Source organism: Triturus cristatus, chromosome 4_2 (assembly GCF_964204655.1).
Source record: "Triturus cristatus chromosome 4_2, aTriCri1.1, whole genome shotgun sequence".
NCBI lineage: Eukaryota > Metazoa > Chordata > Amphibia > Caudata > Salamandridae > Triturus > Triturus cristatus.
Genome location: NC_140586.1, coordinates 120,144,612 through 120,161,323, shown reverse-complemented (window position 1 = coordinate 120,161,323; position 16,712 = coordinate 120,144,612). Strand labels below are relative to the sequence as shown.

General features: G+C 43.2%; 1 protein-coding gene across 1 annotated transcript in view; it reads left to right on the top strand.

The window, feature by feature from the left end:
• CDC37 (cell division cycle 37, HSP90 cochaperone) overlaps positions 1 to 16,712 on the top strand; it is a 129,913-nt gene that overhangs the window by 47,540 nt on the left and 65,661 nt on the right. Inside the window, exons 2-3 of the mRNA XM_085600755.1 lie at positions 12,638 to 12,919; positions 14,071 to 14,176. Of these exons, the coding sequence (XP_085456881.1) occupies positions 12,638 to 12,919; positions 14,071 to 14,176 (388 nt within the window). The remainder of the gene's footprint in view (positions 1 to 12,637; positions 12,920 to 14,070; positions 14,177 to 16,712) is intronic.

Sequence of the window (16,712 nt, the reverse complement as noted above, 5' to 3'; positions counted from 1 at the left end):
CTAGACGTCCACCTTTCCGACACTGGCAAGGACTTAGAGATAGAATTCATGGGTAGCAGCCACCTCGGTTTCTTTTAATTATCTGAGTCACCGTTGATGGCAATTGAGTTAGTTCCACTTTGCAGGGTGGATTTCCCAAGCACCTGATCATCTCAGGCATGTATATTCCAAGTGGAGGAGGAACACATTTACGTTCCACCAGGAGTCCTGCCACCTGGCCTGGATCCTGGAGATTCAACAACCTATTGGTGCATCACCTGGTACACACTGCGAGTTGTGCCATATGCTTTCGACCAGGAAGATTGTTGGGGAAGTCATGGTGTCGCAGTCATGGTGTTGCTGGAAGACATCTGCGCTCCTTTGCAGAGCTCGCATTGGAACTCTGCTGGCTTGCCTATGCGAGTCGCGGTAGCAGGTGTAATTTTCTATACTGCCAGGTCAGTCCTGACCTTGTTCCATAAAAGCTTTCACGCATTTGGAAATTCTAGAAAGAAAAAGGGGCGGGGGAAAGATCCTTGCATGGTTTCTTTCTCTGTCAGTGATAATATGCTGGCCTTAGATTTTTAAACTCTGTATCCCCTTCTTTGACTTTTACAGATTGCGATGCTACATGTATGTCTTGTTCAATTATACTTCTGGTACCATCTATTCCATCCAAAGCTTCCTCAACTGTGTTGAATACTTTGTTACGCATTTGGAAAAGTGACAAAGATTATTACATATAGTTTGTAATTTTTCGGGGGTTCAGCCCCACAGAGGGATTTTGGTTTTCATTATGTCTAGCATTCTCATAACGCAGTTCTTTCTGCTGCATGAGAATTAGCTGTAGAATGGAGTGTGAAGTATGAGATTTTTTTAGTATATGTAGAAGTATTGGGATTGAGAAATACGAACGCCAAAAAAAGGTTATTTAGACAAGGATCTAAACCAATTTTAGTTACTAACCTCTTTAACCAATGCAACCAACTTAAATACGTTGACTGTGCCATCTAACTGGAAACCAGGCACAGTCCTAGTTAACAAAAGCAGGGCTTAGGCAAAAGTATTGAGGAATATGTAGTTCCATTCCTGACTTTAGCTGCAAGTTGTTAATTTTTGAGTTTAAACAATGATCAGGTTTTGAGAGAACAGATACTAATGAGAATCAATAGTAAAAGCAAAAAAAAGCAGATCCCTAATATGGGCTATACGTAATCTGGGAAACAACCTTTAATACGAAGCCGGAATCAATCCGTGCCTCTACAGTGCCGGCAATAAAACAAATGTGTCGTTAACACGCATTTGCTTAACACGCAAGTCATTATAACGACTTGCTTGGGGGGGGGGCGCATAGGTGGAGTGGTGTTGGATTTAAAGTTCAACACCTTCCACACTGTTGCACAGACTAGAGTTGTAATAGTAAATTATACTAATCCAAAGTCCAACGCCCCTCTAAGGCTAGTCGTAACGACTTGCATTGAAAAGGAATATGTCGGAACAACAAGTTTATTCTAATGGCGTTGAAAAAACATGCGTGCAAAACGCATGCATGATTCCGTCATACAACCCATAATCTACCCATTAATGGTGTAGTTGATTTGGGGAAAGGATATAACATTCTAAGAGGTTGTGTAGCAAATTAGACTGGAGTTTAAGCTAAAGCCATCCGTCTGAGAGATGGCACTTATGCAGGAGGAAAGGCTGGATTCGAATGGGACGGCTGAATGTTAGTTGCAGACGTGGCAGCGGTAGCCACATTGGTAATTTCAAGAATTGCGCTGCCCTCAATTAAGTACTGCAACACGAGTAAGAAAAAGGCACACTATGGGGGGGGAATCATTTGTTACACCACCCTCAAAATTGAAGTTCACTGTATAACACAAGAGATTCATAGTAAAAAACTACAATCGTCCATGTTTCGCCCCATCCAATGACTGAACAAGCATTTGCAATGCAACGGTCTCGGTATTGTTAAAGTTAGAGCTGTTGGCGTTGTAAATGGCGCTGCCTTTTATTTACGTGTTGGTTTTTAAAACATAAATAAAAGGCATTGTCATTTACAATGCCAATAGGTTAAACTCTCGCAAGTGCGAGACCTGTTGCATTGCAAATGCTTGTTATTCCTGTCTTAGAGAGGGGTTACCTTTGCAGTTCATTGGCTGTTCCTATTGAAGAGGAGCGAGACACATTGCACATGGTTTGTCTCTGTCTAGAGTGAGAGAGTGATTGAGTGAGCAAACAATGATAGACTGCAGAGTGGCCCTGGGCTTGAGATTCATTCAAGCATTCATTCCACTGATCACTTTATTCTTTTTGTTCTTGATACACAATGAGGCCTCATATGAGCTCTGTCAATGTTCTCCTCACCACCCACTTAATATCATATGAATCCGACCTATTTAACTGCCCTGTGCCAATGCAGACCCCTCCCCCCATTCCTAAGCTTAGTTTCAGGACTCTTCCTCTCTGTTTTCCTTTCTCACCCAGACATACCCCTTCGTCTAGCCAGGCTGACCTGCAGCGGTCCTCACTGCCCCCACCCCTCCCAAATTGTCATAGAAATGAATAGGCATCGCCTGATATCAAAATGACACCCTTTTTAAGAACATTCATAACATTTTACTGAGAATGTGGCGAAATATCCGGAGCTGGGAATGTCGGTGTGCAGAAAGCGCTGCTACAAGTGCGCAAATGGAGGTGCCCTGTGCATATGTATCTTGAGGGACATGTCGGGAAGAGTATGCACCCGAGAAACCCAATGAACCGAGGCTGGCCACCCTCTGGGACATGCACCCGAGAAACCAGGCCACCTGGCCACCCTCTGGGACAGGTCCCCAATCCTCGGTTCCAGCAGAACACACAGACCGCTTGTACTGGCGCCGGGAGCGCGGTGCAGGGCTGAGGCGACATGTAACGCCATCCCACGCGAGGAGCGGGGCAGGCAGTGAGCACAGTACATGTCACATGTATGCAATACTTATAGATACATCAGAGCAGGGTAGATACAGCCAAAGTTTGACACAACGATTTTTGTAGTCCGTATGCAATGTAGAGACGAGCATTAACTACAATATCAATTTGATAATATTATTTACTTATTATTAAGTGCCGAGTTATCAATTTTGCAAAGTTGAGCGATATTACCACTCACCAAGTCATTGATCACATTAGAAGAGTATCGATTTTATTTCCTACTGTTAAAAGAACGTAGAATACCACCACACAAAAAACCAAAATGGAATTAAACACGTTTGTTTCGTTCTGATTTTTGTTTTCAGACTCAGTTCTTTTTTTTTAAATACACGTCCTTTTTTATTCTTCGGGGCAGCAGTTTGTACAATGATGACATATGCCAGAGTGAAACAGCCACAATATAAAATTTTAAAATGTGAAAAATCCACATTACCCCATTTGCATCCCAAACTATTAACAAAACGTGCCCGGTTGTTATATTGAGAAGAATAAAAATGTTTCAAAAGTTGGACCGACCAGTTTAACTATTTCCATATCTCCTAAAAAAAGGGGATTATGGAGGAGATATCGAATTAACGGTTTAAATGCGCATATCAGCTCTGTGGAGTAAAAAAACACAATTCGCGTGTTTCCCACGGTGGGTTATAGGAGCGCGCCTTTCAACCATGGATGTGTGTTCGTGTTTGCAAGATGACGTGTTTCAATAAAAGCCAGGCTGGTCTCTTCGCCCAGCTTCGCCTCTTCTCCCCAGGGCTCGCACCTTCTTTCCAAAAGCCATCGCTCTGCGTGAATGGTGAGCAGGGGGGGGGGGCTGGAAGGCCATACAGCCAAATGCTCTCAAAGAGAAGACGCGCTGCGAAAAGAAACACCTTTTCCGAGGTTGGCACTTCAGCCAAATGACCCCTAATTAACCTTAACGAGATGTCTGATTTCCAGCCTTCTGCTCCCACCGCCGAACGGGGTGTTTGATGTGAAGTGTGGAGCCTGTCCCTTTAACTCATGCAACTCCCCCCCCCCCCCCCCCCACCCTCACCTCACTCCGACTTTTCAACGGGCAGGAAACATTCCCCAGGAACAATAAGGTGCAACAAAAATAGACCCTTCCGTGCTCAAAAGGCATCGCACTTTGGTGTGCCGCCTGCAGGGACCTAGCCGTTTGCTTCTGGGGTCGTCCAACTATTTAGTCGCAGAGACGGGGCATGTGGGGTTCACAGGGTGTCACAGCGACCCCTGTACCCTGCAAGGTAAAGAGTAGAAAGAGCTAGTTCGTGCGGCATTACACTTTTAACCAACATCCCCCCTCGCAAACTATGGCAGAGACTCGGGGGCAAAGCACGCCAAACGAGAACACAAGGGCTGGCCCAATTAGATGGGTTCTTTGGTGTTTTGACTACTAATACAAACGAAATACACCATTTGTCTATAAGCATTCGAGTGTTAGTAAAGTTGTGTTAGCATCATTCGCTCTCCGAAAGTGCTTCACAAATGTAATATACCATACAGGAAATCTTCAGTTAAACACAACTATATAGTTAAAACGATTCCCGCGTTAACTGAATGAGCAGTTAACGTAACCTGTTGACTGGCGAGCACATGTATTGAGGACAGGTGTTTAACTAGTCCCACATTGAGTCTTGCTGGGGTGGGGCTGGGCCGTGCTTTCTATGCAGGCTGCGTTTTGTTCAGACAAGCATACTGCAGCAGGTCACGGGGCAAAGACCACATAAAGAGCATCTGGGGATTTTCAATGACAGGCCCTCACCCAGCATGCCTGCACTGTCATCTCTACCAGATGAGGCCCAATAATTCACACACTGTGTACACATAACATGACAATACGGGCATTCATGCCGCCGCCTGGCCCCCGAATGGCCAGCTGGAATAATTCATTCAACGCTCAGCGGGTCTTGGCAGGCAGGCGCTCTTTCCTATGTGCTATGCTCAGCTAAAAACCTACAAAGAATCGCAGAAACAGATCCAGCGCTTTAAATGTGTATTTACAAGTATTCAGTCGCCGGCTTCGAAAGCGCTCCACGCGGCACACTGAGAGAGAACAGGGCCGGCGTCTTTCCCGCTGTGTCAGACAGGTGGCTATTTAGAAGGAACTCGCCGCGGTGTTATTTCTGCTGTGCCGGACTGCAGCTGCAGTAAATCATATTGTTACCGCCTCTAAATCCACTACTAGCCGATGCTTAGCAAGGGACGTGCGCAGTGAATAAACCTCGGTGCCCCACAAATGTTATCGCACGTGGTGTGAAAAAAAGCCTAAAAAAACGAGAATCCCTGAAAAATATTACGTGTTGAAAATGATTTTCACCATCTGACGTAAGCCCTTCCTGCACCTGCTGCTATTCAGTTACCCTGACATAGAAACGAAGGACGCATTAAAGAGCGCACTTGTTGCCTTCTATTTCTGTGGAGAACTGTTGTCGGTCGGCGCTGGTGGTTTGCCACGTCGTGATATTAAGATCTCCCTGGGTGTCAATCACAACTAAACACAGCAGGGTAAACTAGCCATGACCCCCATGCACTGCAAGCAACTGTTGGGCTGTTTGTTTTAACGCTCCTTTGTCTCTCATTCAACAAGGCAGAGCAAAAGGCACACCACCGCCTTTCTCCGAGGTCAAGAAGAAATGCCTCGGAGAAACGCAGTGTCCTTTTCGGATTCGGAGGCGTGTTTGTCTTTTCTCTCCTCCAGCCATTGGCTGGAGGAGAGAATGAGACTTTCTTTAAAAAACACGCCCCCCGATCCGAAAAGGACGGGGCCTAATCGGAGTGACTGACCTCTTCTCCAGTGGCTGGCCAGCATTTACGAGGCCAGCCAATGGAGAACAGGGGAGAAGAGGGGAGGGTTCAAGCCCCTCTTCTCCAAGTCATAAAATCTCCGACTTCCGGTTCTGCCTTTCGGCAGACCGGTAGTCCTCGACCTAAAAACGGTCTTCGTCAGGACAAAAGGGAGCAATCTATTGGAGAAAGTGTCAGGAAAACATTTGTTTAACGTCAGGGGTTTCTAAAATGGTTTTGTATATCAGGGGGACAAAGAAAAGGTATAGCCATATAACATCTAAAGATTTTAGTTTCCTAATGAAGATTCCCATAACCTTCTAATGCAAGGTCATGTTCATCAAACAAAACAGCCATGCAGCAACATACATCATAGGGTCAAGAAGCCAAACATGTCCTGTCTAGAAAAAAGATAAATATCTAGCTGCTCGACATATAGAACATGTCAAACCATACATCACTTGACCGTTTAAACATAGCCTTAATGAAGAACCAGCTGACATTTCAAGACCACTGCCGTCCATATGCCTCACTGAAACGAAAAGGTATGCAACATTGCCCTTATCTGTTGATTATCAAACCTGATTCCATGTTGTGCGATGTATTAAACATGCAAACAAATACATCTCACACGCTTCGCTTTTATTCATAACATATGCAAGCCCAAAGCATAATGCCTTCATGGGATAGATGCTCAGCGGACCAGGCGCAATGCCAAAAAAATTACACTAACACCACAATGTGAAATAGCCTCTGTAACCATAATGAAGAGACTCAAAATTACAGTTGGATCTAGGACCACGGTGTTCTAATCGGCTTCACCAGAAATCATACTAAGTTTGTTGCTTCATCAAAAACATAGAATTCTTTTATTTTAATGACACACCAGCGCACTTTTGCATTTCATGTCATATCACTTTTACTGTGCCGTCCTTTGGAGCACCTATTACTCTTTGGGTTTTCCGAATTGATTTTGACATTGTTACATTAATGATTAAATCTGACAGATATCATTATAAACCAACAGTGGATATACTTATGATTTCAGCTTAAATTAATAGTGGTTGTTTTGCCATAGAAGCTGAGGCAGAGAAACACTTCTCCTGAGTGAGCTACTGTCTTACTTATTGTATGTATATCCAGGTTGCCAGGGTTATTCGGTTTTACCCTCTACGTATGTTTATTGCTTCAGGTTATACAGCCTGTATTATTTGGGACACTCCATCTCCAAGGATGGAATCAAGATGTGTTCTAGCAGTCCCGGTAAGCACTGGAACCCCCATCCATAGCAACCTTGGCCTCCCAGAGTGTTACACAACATTTGTCAGACTATTCTTTGAAAATTGAACACTTGATGTCACTACTAAAGGAGAGTTTTACATTTGTGTGGGGGAGGATGCTTATAAAGGTGTTTGCTTTACTTGGGGATAATACTGTTCATGCTTCATGTCCGAAACCTTTAGTTTTAAGGAAACCCAACATTGTCGAATATAGAGGGAACTCCTAGATTTTGGTTGTGGAGCAGAACAATTCCACATGCTAATTTGGGGAACCAAATTTGTACTGAGGAGGACCCGAAGCCCTTGTAGATATTTTCCTTCTGATGGTGGTAGGAAGATCACTGCCATGTTAGTAGGTATAAACAGGCAACCCAATATTCCCTTGTGGGCATGGGTATCAAACTAGTGGTAAGGTAAACTGCCAATAAGAGAATTATTCAAAAAAGAAATTTTAACATTAAACTTAGTTTGGGATGCCGTTGATTTACCTCGTACATTATTTATTTTAAATTTGAAAGTCATTCTAATTAGGGCTCCCGGTTTTGGTATTTTTTTTTTTTTTTTTTTTTTTTTACATTTCCGTCTGTATTTATCCATATTTATTTTTTCCCCATCTTATTGGTATTTATCCATATTTATTTTGTGTTTTGCAAATTAATGGAGTCATAAAATGGTGTATTTCTACATTTATTTAACTTATAAGCATGCACTCATTCTTTGCTGCTTGTTGTGTTTTAGCACGTTAAGCAGCCAAATGTATCAAAACACTACACCTTCAGGTAAATATGAGCATTATAATACAACCTATTTTTAACTTTCCATGCTGCCTATCTACTCAGCTGTTTTTCTAGAAATCATGAAAAATGGCATTGAGAGCCAACCACAAGAAGCTCACTTTTCTGCATTTTTCCGCTTTTAAAAAATAAATACAGACCGGAAACCCTGAGTTTTCAGTCTGTAATTATCTGTAAAAATCCGTAAAAACTGAAAACCGGGAGCCTTAATTGTAATTCACGTACGATTGTCACTCATCGGTATCATCATTATTAATCTTTATTCAATATTCCAAAAGTCAATCATAAAAGATGCACACAATAAAACATGAACAAATATGCAACGTTAAAAAGTATGTTAAACATTCAAAAGCCATCTGCAATAAAGTACATTAAAAACTTCAGCTTGAAGGGTACAAAGTGCATTAGCCAAATTTTAGCGACTTAATGGAAAGCTTAGAACAAAGTGTAGATGTACTCGCTATGACTACATTTAGAAGAGCATGCTCCTCCTTTGGGCTCATATGCACTTCAAAAAAGAAGCAAAAAGGTGGCAAGTGTTGTGATCTTTAAGTTGCTGTAAAAAGAATAATACAGCTTTACACTTGAAAAATGTGTACCTACGTAACAATGGCAATAAGAATCTCTCTTTGTGGATGACGGGTAGTAATTAAAAGAAAACAAAGTGCTATAGGGACTGGCTTGACTGCTTGTCACATAGACATATTCCTATGTCTGCAGTGGAGTATTGCCCTAATGGGAAACATAGCAAACCCAACAAGATGATGGACGGAGAGCTGAAACGTTTCAACCACTCCCCCCCCCCCCCCCCCCTCCCACCCCCCCCCCGTCAAGAGATCTAGGTTTTATCCATTGCTCTTTTGCTCACTATGCCGCCCTAACTTGGACCCAGCCATGTGCAAATCAGCCTTGCTCCTGCCCCTCATGGGAGCAGTCCAGTCCGAGCTGCCAGGCCAGTTTTTCCCTGGACTGGAGACAAGCCTCCTGGGACTGGTTTCGGTGTATCACCCTTCCTTAGCCAGACTAGCTTTAATCCAGTGAGTGGCACAGCGAGCAAGGAACCCACGTCTGGGAATACTCTTGGCCACTCATTTGGACTATTCCAGCCATGGCTAGTCTCAGAATTTCGTTCACAACCAGAGGATTTCGGAAATTTAGAACTATAACATGTCTTGTATTGCTTGGCCAGCCCACCAATGCCCCCCACCCGTCTAGCAAGAAGAATCTCTTTAGGGAAATCGCAATGGCCACACACATTTATATTCAGCCAATGTAAGACTTTGTTCATGATGCTGGAGGAAGGTCTATCACAGGTAGAGGTTCCGAACTGAGATATCTGCTTTCAACCCACTTAACAAGAAGGACTTGACCCTAATCACTCTGTGGCACAGCTGATCCACTAATCATAGTCTGGGAATGGCTGACTGACGTCGACCCCATCCATTTGGTTAAAGGCCTGGCATGATGTGGTTGGTGGTGCAGTATTGGGTGAAAAGTCAGACTCGGCAACTATAGTGCGCTGAGATTTCTGAGGGCAAACGGGCCCTGATATTGTCCAGCTTTACCAGTTTTGTTTCAATAGAGTCAAGACGGTCATAGACTGAGCGTAATTTGGTGTCTAACAGTTCACTTAAGAGTTTGCTCCTACTATCCCAAGACTTGGCAGGTGGAGCAAGCAGAGTCTCTGCACCAGCCCTCCTACTGATTGCAGGTTTGACCTTGGGTTCAGCTGATAATAGGATTTAGGTTTTTTTTCCTGCATTTAGTGGTTGGCCCAATATCTAGCGCCGCAAAAGAAACTATATTGCTACATGAATTCTCTGGAACTTCGCCACCCTCCCCAGCCAGCAATTTGCTGCAAGTAGGCCCATTATCAGGAGCGCACACATTAACAGTCTCCCCCACAGGTGATTTTAATGGCAAAGCTGGAAGTGCCCCTAAAGAGAGAGGCTCAAGACCTCAATGAGAAGAAGGCCGGAAGTCCCAGGAGATGGGGGGGGGGGGGTCTGCCGGTGGGGGGGGGGGTGAATCAAATTCCTTGGAGGTAAGCGAGACTTGACGCTCTGCCAGTTTAATTTCACAGGATGCTAAGTCCACTACCCACGTCAGGAAACGGTCAATGGTAGTGCGTGAGTGCAGGGAGAGGGGGGGCAGCAAGAACCCCATAAGCTACCTTCCTTTTGATGCAAACAAAACCTCAGCAAAAAGAACACCAACACACCAAGGGAAGAGAGTAATTTAAATACACAGTACCTTGAGTAAGAGTCTGCCTCCAAGTGGCATAGAGCGCGGAGGCTAGAGACCAGGAGGGATGACCCAGCCTATGCTGGGCTAAGACAGGCCCGTCCCGGGAGGTGTCTGGCACTTCTTGAGCATGTTGTCAGCCTGCCGGCCCCTCCTCCACCTCAGCCGGGCCGAAAAATACACTTACAATTCGGGTAAAAGCAGGCTTGCAGACCTGCCTGGAAAGGTATAACTCAAGGACACCCCCAACTGACTTTATTGTTAAAATGTCTATTTTTGAATCCCTTGTTGGCAGTTTACCTAGCCAATGTTAGTGTGTACCAACAAAATTATTACTTTGTGATTGAACATGTGCCAGTCAGGTAAGATAAATAGGCAAGCTGGCTGCATGTCCCATTTGCCCTTGTTGAATCAAGATTTAATGAGATGGAAAGAGTGAGGTTGTTTGTAGCCTTAATAACCTTGCTCTTTTGGAAGAATTCTGTACTAATGAAATTTGTATAGAAGAATGGATGGATGCATCAAGGAATTGTTCTGTGCTAGGGAAAAATAGAAGTATCATGAGCCGGGTTAGCCAGAGTAATAGAAATTATTTGGGAAAATTAAGTCCTTTGCTAAAATCCATGGGCAGTTGGTATGGGAAGAAGGAATTCCCATGAGAAGTGACAAGATACTTTTTCCTCTCATCACCCATGGAGATACTATCTCCATGGGTGATGAGAGGAAAAGTTAAAGCCCATGGCCAAGAAAGACACATGGGGATGTCTGCCACTTGAGGGCATCTCCGGTTTCAATCTGTGAAGTTGGCGGTGAGTGGAGTGATTAACTGGAGAGAGGCTATGTTGGCTACCTTACTTTCTTATAGAACCGTCCAGAATTCTGCATAGGCAATTCGTCTGTCTTACTCCCAGAGCCCAAGATATTTGACTTAATGTTCTAACCTCTGTTGTCAAGAAGCCTCAGAGCTCTCTTGATTTAATAATTTTAGCTTAAATCTACAGAGGATGATATAGAAGAATTAACACAAATATCAGACTCTTAGTGGGAAGAAGGGTAGGAAGGCGCAATTAAAAACCAAAGGGAAAACAAGTTTGGGTTGATTTGACCAGTCTGATAAGGTTCCAAGTGAAGGAGACTCTATGCTCCCAGACTTTAGCTATGGAAGAGCAGCAGCTGGGAACTCAGCATGGCCACACACAGATCTATGAATGATAGGATCTTCTGAAATCGCAGCAAATGGAGCACCAGTTGTGAGAGTTGCTAAGGTGCCTGCAGAATCAGTCCCCACATGAGACCCCCACCCCCTCCATCAAACTCTGTTTAAGACCATGTTGTCTTGGGGAGTCAAGTGGCTTGCATTTTTTTTTTACCTCTGAATGTCAACTTAGTATTGAATGAGTGTGTTTTTCGAAACTATGTTCCTTACACCTCTCCGCCTTTCCCAAAGACACCTACCCTTTCCATATGCCATTGACAAACTTCATTTCACTTCCCACCCACTTTATCTTGTCCTATATTAAGTCACGGCTGCTTAGTTATATAAATGGAGGCACCATGTTTCATCTCATGCCGCCCTTTTTATTGACTCTGTTATCTTTTTGGGGAATTTCTGCGTTATAATTAATTCCTTTGCAAGGTCTGTTTTTTAACGTTGGTCACAAAGCAGGGTATACACATCCACTACAATTTAAATGTCAATATCCATATGTATTAATATTGTCCTACACGCACACATCTAAACACACATCCTACTTTTTGGGAACACATCTAATGTCATTTTGTTCTTCTGCTCATTTTTGTGATCTTTGATGGGTCTGTATTGCAATTTACACAAATATTTTGTTTTACCAACTTCTTTTTTTTATATCCCTTGCCATAAGCAGGGGAGGGGCAGATGAATTTTTTAGGTTTTTTTTTTTCTTAAATATACTTAATGATTCATTCTTTTAATTGAATCCTTTTGCATGGTCCCTTGTGGCCTGTTCTTTCTATCGAACTACAAAGAGAAGAAAAAACAAATGTTAATTTACAAATTTCAAGTTGGAGGTTCTTGTTTGATCAGAAATGAGAGAGAATCCGACTGGACTCCGGATGAGTGACGTATAGAGAAGGGGTGATAGATTGTTCTGCCATTGCTGCATACAAGTATTAATACAGTTTTAGGGGCTGCCCAAAAAATTAGAACCATCTTTATCTTGCCTCACTTTCATGTGGAAAGACACATGAGGTAGCCTTTAGAAGAGCAGATTACAGCTTCCTCTGCAGTTGATTGACGGCTCGCAGTTCTACAGTCCATCAAGCGTAATACGTCATCCTTGTTTAGCCCAGTTATGTAGTTGGTTGGGCTGGATAAGATGGGCCTAAAGTGTAGCTATGACCAGGTTTTGGGGCCTTCTGGCTCCGAAGTAATTTCACCTTTAAACCTTTTGAATAGCAAGAAAATTAGAGCTGAGTTGACAAACTGGACTGTGCTTTTGAGGTCCAGTAAGTGAAGACAAGACATTAGTATTTATTTTGTTTAAATGTGACTTCAGCCACATGTTTGAAATGAAACCGCTTGTTTCTTTGAATCCCCCTCTTTAGGCCCGCGTAGAGCGCATGGAGCAGTTCCAGAAGGAGAAGGAAGAAAATGAAAAGAGCTGGGCAGAATGTAAGAAGAAGCTCGCAGATTGTCAAAAGAAGATCAATGAGCTAGAGCTGCAAGGCACGGACAACGCAAAGAGTGAAATCCAGAAGCTGCAGCCCGAGCTGCAGCAGCTGAAGAAGGATGAACGAAACTGGGAGAAAAAGGCCACTGAGCTGCGGAAAAAGGAGAAGACCATGCCCTGGAACGTGGACACACTGAGCAAGGATGGCTTCAGCAAAGTACGTATGCCACATGATGATTGATCTTTGTGAAACCTTCTGGGGCAGCTCAAAGCTCCCTGCGTTTCAGAGAAGCTTCTGTTTAACTCCCTGCAATGCCTGATAGGTTATGAACTGCATCAAGCATACTGTAAAGTCCTTGTACGCCCTCTGTGTAGGTTTTTTTTCTTTAACGAGCATTGGCAATGGCAAGAAGTCTGGCTGTAAAGGAACGTTGTATGGTAAGTTGAAGCGTTACTAATAGATAGCATGGGAATGGAAATGTATTTGTGTGAAAGCAAAGAACCGTGGAATAATATTGCTGTAGGTTAAAAGGTCTGGTGGCAGTTTCACTGTCATGCCAGACCTAAAAATCCATGAAGGTTAACGAATGCCATCCTCCCATCTTTGCTGCTGCCAGAAAAAAACATCTAAATTCTCTAGTTATCCAAGGCATTTTAATAGCATTACATTGCCTTGTGTATGCGCCTGAAAGTTCAAACTCCGGCAGCTGGATAAATAAACAAAATGACCACAGCTGTCTGGAGGGCAATCACTTTTTTGTGGAAGCACACCACTTCTGTCCAATCAAAACATGTACTCCTGGCTCCCAACATGTGGGGGGAGCTATAACCCCACTCCTAATGACTCTCATAATTCTCTAGTGACCACTGTGCTGTCCAGCCAACCATTAAAAAAAATTACTCCATTATCTCTCCATATCAATCTGCAGTTACTTGGGAGTATGACTGCAAAGATAGAGGTTGTTTCTAGGGTTGCACAACATAATCCCCCAAAGGAACACTTTGTTTGTCGTCCCATCACCAGTTTTCATCCATTTGGAGCAAAGGGCCTTTATAAAGTGTCAGTGTTGCACTGTACGTAAACACTGTGATACAGTTATAGGTTTCGTAATCCAATTTTTCTCTTGCAGTCATTTGTGAACTTCTTTACATAGCATCAACTTACTGAAGTGCCTTGGTTTGAGTGTTCTTTTTGCTGCAAATCTTTCTCCAGTTAGAAGGTTCCCCAAGGTTGATAATTGTCTTGCCCATCTTGCTGGGGAAGTAAAGGTAACTGGAAAAGGCAGCGGTGTCTCAAGACCTCAATTGCATTAGCCTGACAATTGTTTAGTCCACATTTTTATGTAGATGCCCTTTTCTCTAAATTAGAGCGTAATTAACAAGAAGCCAGAAGTCCATGAAGAGACGGAAGAAGAAAAAGAACAAAAACACAAGACCTTTGTGGAGAAGTATCAAAAGCAGCTAAAACATTTCGGTGAGTTGGGCTGTTGGTTTTTTGGAGTTTTGTTTTTAAACTTTTCTTTCTGGGATCATGATTCTCGCGCACTTCACATTTTGTTTTGTCTGTGGTGTGTAACAAGACCTGAAGTGGCAAGTCTGTTCCTGTTCTTGGCTATACAATATTCTCTTGATAGATGCCGAAAGATCAGCAGAATTAGGAAAAAGTGTGTTTTTTTTCACCCATATACCAGCTTTAACACCACCGAATACTTCACTGAAGCACCGCAATCACAGTGGGCTTTGTGGGTTTTTTATACAACGGTCTGCTGTAAATGGGAGTTCTAGGCTTATTCATTTCAACTGCACAGTGGACGAACGTATCCAATTACATTCGGCTGTAAAATGAAAATGTGTTGCATCCTCAGTAACATAAAGTAATCGGAATAATCCCCTTTCTATTACAATCTTTTCTCATGGGTCCTCAAATCATTCTTGTTTAAGCATGCCAAAATTATGCAGCTTAAGCAGTAGGCTGACCCATTCCTCCTCATCTTGTTCTTTCTTAAAAACTGTGCTTAGTTTTAAGTTCACTTACATTTGCCCTAAACACACTTTTGCGAAAACTATTTGTATTTATGTACTTTTCATTTTCTATAGCATGGGCCTTATCTCGGGGGAATGTTGGGGTGGTTACGAATGATTGTAGATAAAAAGTTTCCAAAGAAATAATCAGTGTAAAAACCTTGTTCGGAAGACATAGTACAACAAGCATTGGCATAGCCAATAGGTCTCGCTTTTGGGACCTTATAAGTATTTAGTTATGCAGCACAATATCCTTGGTGTACCAACATCAACTGTTGCATGTCTAAACACTTATAAGGTCCCAAAAGTGAGACATATTGGCTATGCCAATGCTTGTTTACATAGTAACTGTTGAGTATCCGCTACCTCCTACTCCCAAATAGACAGCTAGCATGTCAACCGACCAGAGTGAGAGAGATATTTTGCGAGAGATACATGTAAATTATATAGAAAAAATATAATAAATTATTAAGAAGAAAAATAATCAGTGGGAAGAGACTGAGAAGCAACAGTGAAGAGCTAGGGAGTGGTGGACGAAAACTAATGGAGAGTAGGGGTGGCAGAGCAACGGAGAACTGTTGGGAGGACAAAAAGCAACAGAAGAGCAGAGGAGGGTGACAGAGGAAGAGAAGGAAGCAACACGCAGGTGCAGCAAGGGGGAAGGGGAAATGAAAAGCAACAGAAAAATGGGTAGTGGTGAGGGCAGAAACGCAAAAAGCTGCCAGGGAGGAGCAAACGCCCAATCTGTCCACTCCAAACAACGCTCCCGCCTGATACTTTGCTGCAGAACTAACGGGAAACATTTAAAAAGCAAAATATAAAGTTACATTTCCAGAAGGATGTAAAACGGGAGGAAGTGCATTATACTAGTTATTTGCATTTACTTATTTTAGGAAGAACACTAAATAAATTGCAGTTTTAAAAGGCATATATTTTAATAATTGCGGTTCTGAGACATGCTCATGAGCACCCTTGCAGTTTATTAGATATATCGGTAAACACAAATGCTTTAAATTAACAACTGTCCGGGATGTAGCGTATATGACTTCGAGGCACCGAAATGTTTCCTTTGGTGTGCAGGCTGTAATGGTATATGTAGCGTGTCTAATATCAGTAAGCTCGGTCCCAAAGCAAGCACCAGTAGAGGCGTGTTTGGAAACCAAAGGCTGTGTAAGGGGAGGGATGCATGGGTTGGAGAGAGGCAGGCTGTACCATGCAGAGTTTAGCAGCCATGTTGGGAAAGAGACTACCAAGAGATCTGTAGCACGAGCAGCGGCAGAAGCCGGGAAGCGGGGCACACGCGTACACGGAGGACGCGGTTTCAGATTTATCTTCTGCGAGGGCGGGCTATATTTTAATTGAAGCATTAGCTTTCTTGATGACCTATCTGTAGTACGGAGGGAGATGTTTGCACAGGATTCCACTTGGGAAACAGTACCTCTTGTTTGCTTTCTGTTTAAACAGCAATACGAAGCAGGCGAGAATAAAAATATTTGAATTTATTGCCCAGTCCGCACCCAACCAAAACAAACTAGTGGGATTACAATCAAAACAATTCCTGTCTCGTGAGTCATCCCGGTTACATCAAAGCTTGGCGAGCAGCAGTGACTATAAAAAAAATAGCCAGTAAGGCAATGCAGTGGATTCAGAAATGAAACTGAGGACGCAGAAGACTCAAAACTCCTACCAAACCTTTGCCCTTTGATTGGGGCCGATTACTTTATTGTGAATTAAAGGGTTGTCTACAAGCATCACGATCGAGGCATCAACCGACATGTAAAAAGCAAGACAGGATCGGAGAGCACGTTAAGAGCTGCTCATTTTCGATCTGTTTTGGGCGTTCTGTGGGGGAGGAGGAGAGGTGGGGTGGGGGTTAGTATCAGCTTCAATCTGCCTCCGAGGCTCTTCAAGAGTGCCGAGGAGTAGAAAGTGATGTTCGGCTGTCAGCATGGGGAATGTTTTCCATGGGCGCAGTAACCCGATCCTGC